The 2,664-nt window shown below is 37.2% G+C and overlaps 1 protein-coding gene across 1 annotated transcript; it reads right to left on the minus strand.

The window, feature by feature from the left end:
• Nucleotides 1-514: 514 nt before the first annotated feature.
• LOC145070056 (putative indole-3-pyruvate monooxygenase YUCCA5) lies at nt 515-2,354 on the minus strand. The gene is made up of 3 exons (XM_079016981.1): nt 1,561-2,354; nt 1,081-1,452; nt 515-986 (listed from the first exon to the last, which is right to left on the minus strand). The coding sequence occupies exons 1-3, from the start codon at nt 2,221-2,223 to the stop codon at nt 762-764; spliced, it is 1,260 nt and encodes a 419-aa protein (XP_078873107.1). The 5' UTR covers nt 2,224-2,354; the 3' UTR covers nt 515-761.
• Between the last annotated feature and the right edge of the window lie 310 nt (nt 2,355-2,664).

Here is a 2,664-nt window from a genome sequence, read left to right on the forward strand (position 1 = left end):
CTCTTGTAATTTCATGTATATATTCCGTGTATTATCAGTAAATATCACATAGCTTGAAAGCTTTTAACTTGTACATTTTCAAATCATTTCCATTTTGATAGCCTTTCTATTTCAGTGAATCCAAAAACCTTAATTTAAGGGTGTACATAAACTCATAAAGCTTTGTTACCTTACGTCTTGGAAATCCATTTTCACTATAATTGATCGATGAGAGATCGATATAACTTTTTACAAACTATATAAAACATTCAACATATAAGAAAATAGTTTTATATTTGATACGTTAATCTTCTAAGTGCAATGCTAAGTTATACCTTGTGCAGTAATGATTGTACATTGCTGATTTTTTTTGTTGGAAATTTGAATTGAAAGGTTGTAAAAATCACCCATCATCTCCCCATAGATGATAACACTATTTGTTCTTGAGTCTCATGGCAAGTGTTACAAAAGTTGCAAGTATTCGTGATAGAACCTCATCAACATGTGGAAAAAAGTATAAAGTACTAAAGAAGCATTTTAATCATCAACATTTCCTTATATATTAAAAAAAGATGTAAATTACAAAATTAGCCTCATCATCCTAAGTATACAAAATGCCCATAAATTTTTCTACCTTTTTTTTTAATCTTTTTTGGGGGGCTTTATGGCGAGGGCTGCTGCTCTTCTATTCTATCTCTTTCCTTCTTGTTTTTACATATACATATATTTTTTACACCCCACAGTTAAATATTAGTTTTTCTAAGCATTTTTGTTAGATAAAATTAGAAGGTTGAGATGCATCTTCTATGCGTAGGAACTTTCAGTTTTTTCTGATTTAATTCCTCCTTCCATACTTTCCCAATATCTTGAGAAATTTTCATGGCGTCAGCAGATGCACCAGCAAGCCCTCTTCTTGTGAATCCTGCTGCATATAATCCACACTTTCCCTTCCACCCGTTTGGAAATGGTGTCTTTGGGAAGCCATTTTTAGCAAAGAACTCGGTTTCCTGCTCATCAAAAAAAGTCAAAATTCGATTAGTCAAACTGAAAAATTCAATCTTTTTGCGAAACAACAGAGCAGAAATGGAAGCATTTGCTCACCTGAAGCCAGTAGGGAACATTGCTACAATACCCCGTTGCTAAAACAACTGAATCGATATCAAGGGTGTCGCCATTAACGAACTCGACGGAGGTGCAGTTAAATCTTTTGACTCCAGGAACGACGGTGATCTCGCCTGCTCGGATTTTCTCAAGTGCACCGATGTCGAGAACTGGAGTTTTTCCATGGTGGTTTTTCAGTTCTAATGGACCTAAAGATGGTCTCTTTATGCCGTAATTTTCTATGTTTCCGAGAATGAACCATGCCAGGATTAGCAGAAGCTTATCAACCAGCCATAGAGGTAGCCATTTCATCAGCATCATGGCTATATCGAATGTCGATTTTCCCATCATTTCTCGAGGCAAAACATGAACCTGTAAAGAAATTAGAAGAATTAGATGGTTAATTTTAATTGTTATTGATTTTCTTGAAAATATATTCCATCTTTTTATGGGTTTTAATGATTTTTCAAGATTGCTTACCGAGCTTCGAACCACCATGGATGGCTTGGCATTGTGATTTGAAAGGTCTAGAGAAACCTCCATCCCGGAATTTCCACACCCGACAACCAATACTTTCTTTCCGTCATATTTCTCGCCGGACTTGTAATCTTTTGCATGAATGACTTCACCGGAGAAATCTTGTAGTCCATCAATTTCCGGCACTACCCCTTCTGCATTTTCTCCGGAAGCCACCACAAGCATCTGGCAGATATACTCAGTCTCGGAGCGGTTGGACCCGTTTGTCGAAATGGTCACGACCCGCCAGAGATGGCAGGCTTCATCGTACTTAGCAGACTGCACACACTCATTGAATTGCGGTTTGATGTCAAATTTCTCAACATAGTTCTCAAGATAGGTGATGAATTGTCTCTTGGTTGGGTACTCAGGGTATTCCTCGGGAAAGGGTAGCTTCGGAAGCTGGCAGAATTTTTTCGGAAGGTGTAGTTTTAGGCGATCATAGGTACGTTTTTGCCATAAAGAGGCAATGCAGTCCGATCTTTCAATGACCACAAAGGGAATGCCTTGTTCCCTGAGGCAAGCTGATACGGCTAGCCCTGATGGTCCTGCCCCTACTATAACAGGGCCGTTCACCCACACACATCGACGACCACAGAAGTCGTTTTGACCCGAAAAGCTAAACATTTTCTTGAAAGTTTTTTGGTATGCAAGGTAAGATTTTGAAGTTTTGTTAGGAATGATCACAAGAGGAGTAGTTTTTGTAAGTTTGGAAGCTGGAAGTGAAGATGAGATGATTGTTGTTGGAATGAAATAGGAGGTGAAGGGGAAGATGTTTATATAAGGGGCGGGGGATGAAAGATGAGGTATGGGTAGGAGGTCAATTAATGCACTTTGAAAGGTCATTTTCAAATCATAAGCCAAATTTTATATTGAGATTTATCACAATAATAATTATAATCAAAGTTTATATTAAATTATGTTTGCAATCATATGATCGATATATCATAGTGGTATTAGATTTAATTGGATCTTATGGGGTTTAATTAATTGTTTATTTTAATGCTTCCAATGTGGATATGTGAGTGTATGTGGTTTATTTACAAGTTTCATGTGAAAGAGTGTTGA

The sequence above is a fragment of the Lactuca serriola genome, chromosome 8 (assembly GCF_051521515.1).
Source record: "Lactuca serriola cultivar US96UC23 chromosome 8, Lser_US96UC23_V15, whole genome shotgun sequence".
NCBI lineage: Eukaryota > Viridiplantae > Streptophyta > Magnoliopsida > Asterales > Asteraceae > Lactuca > Lactuca serriola.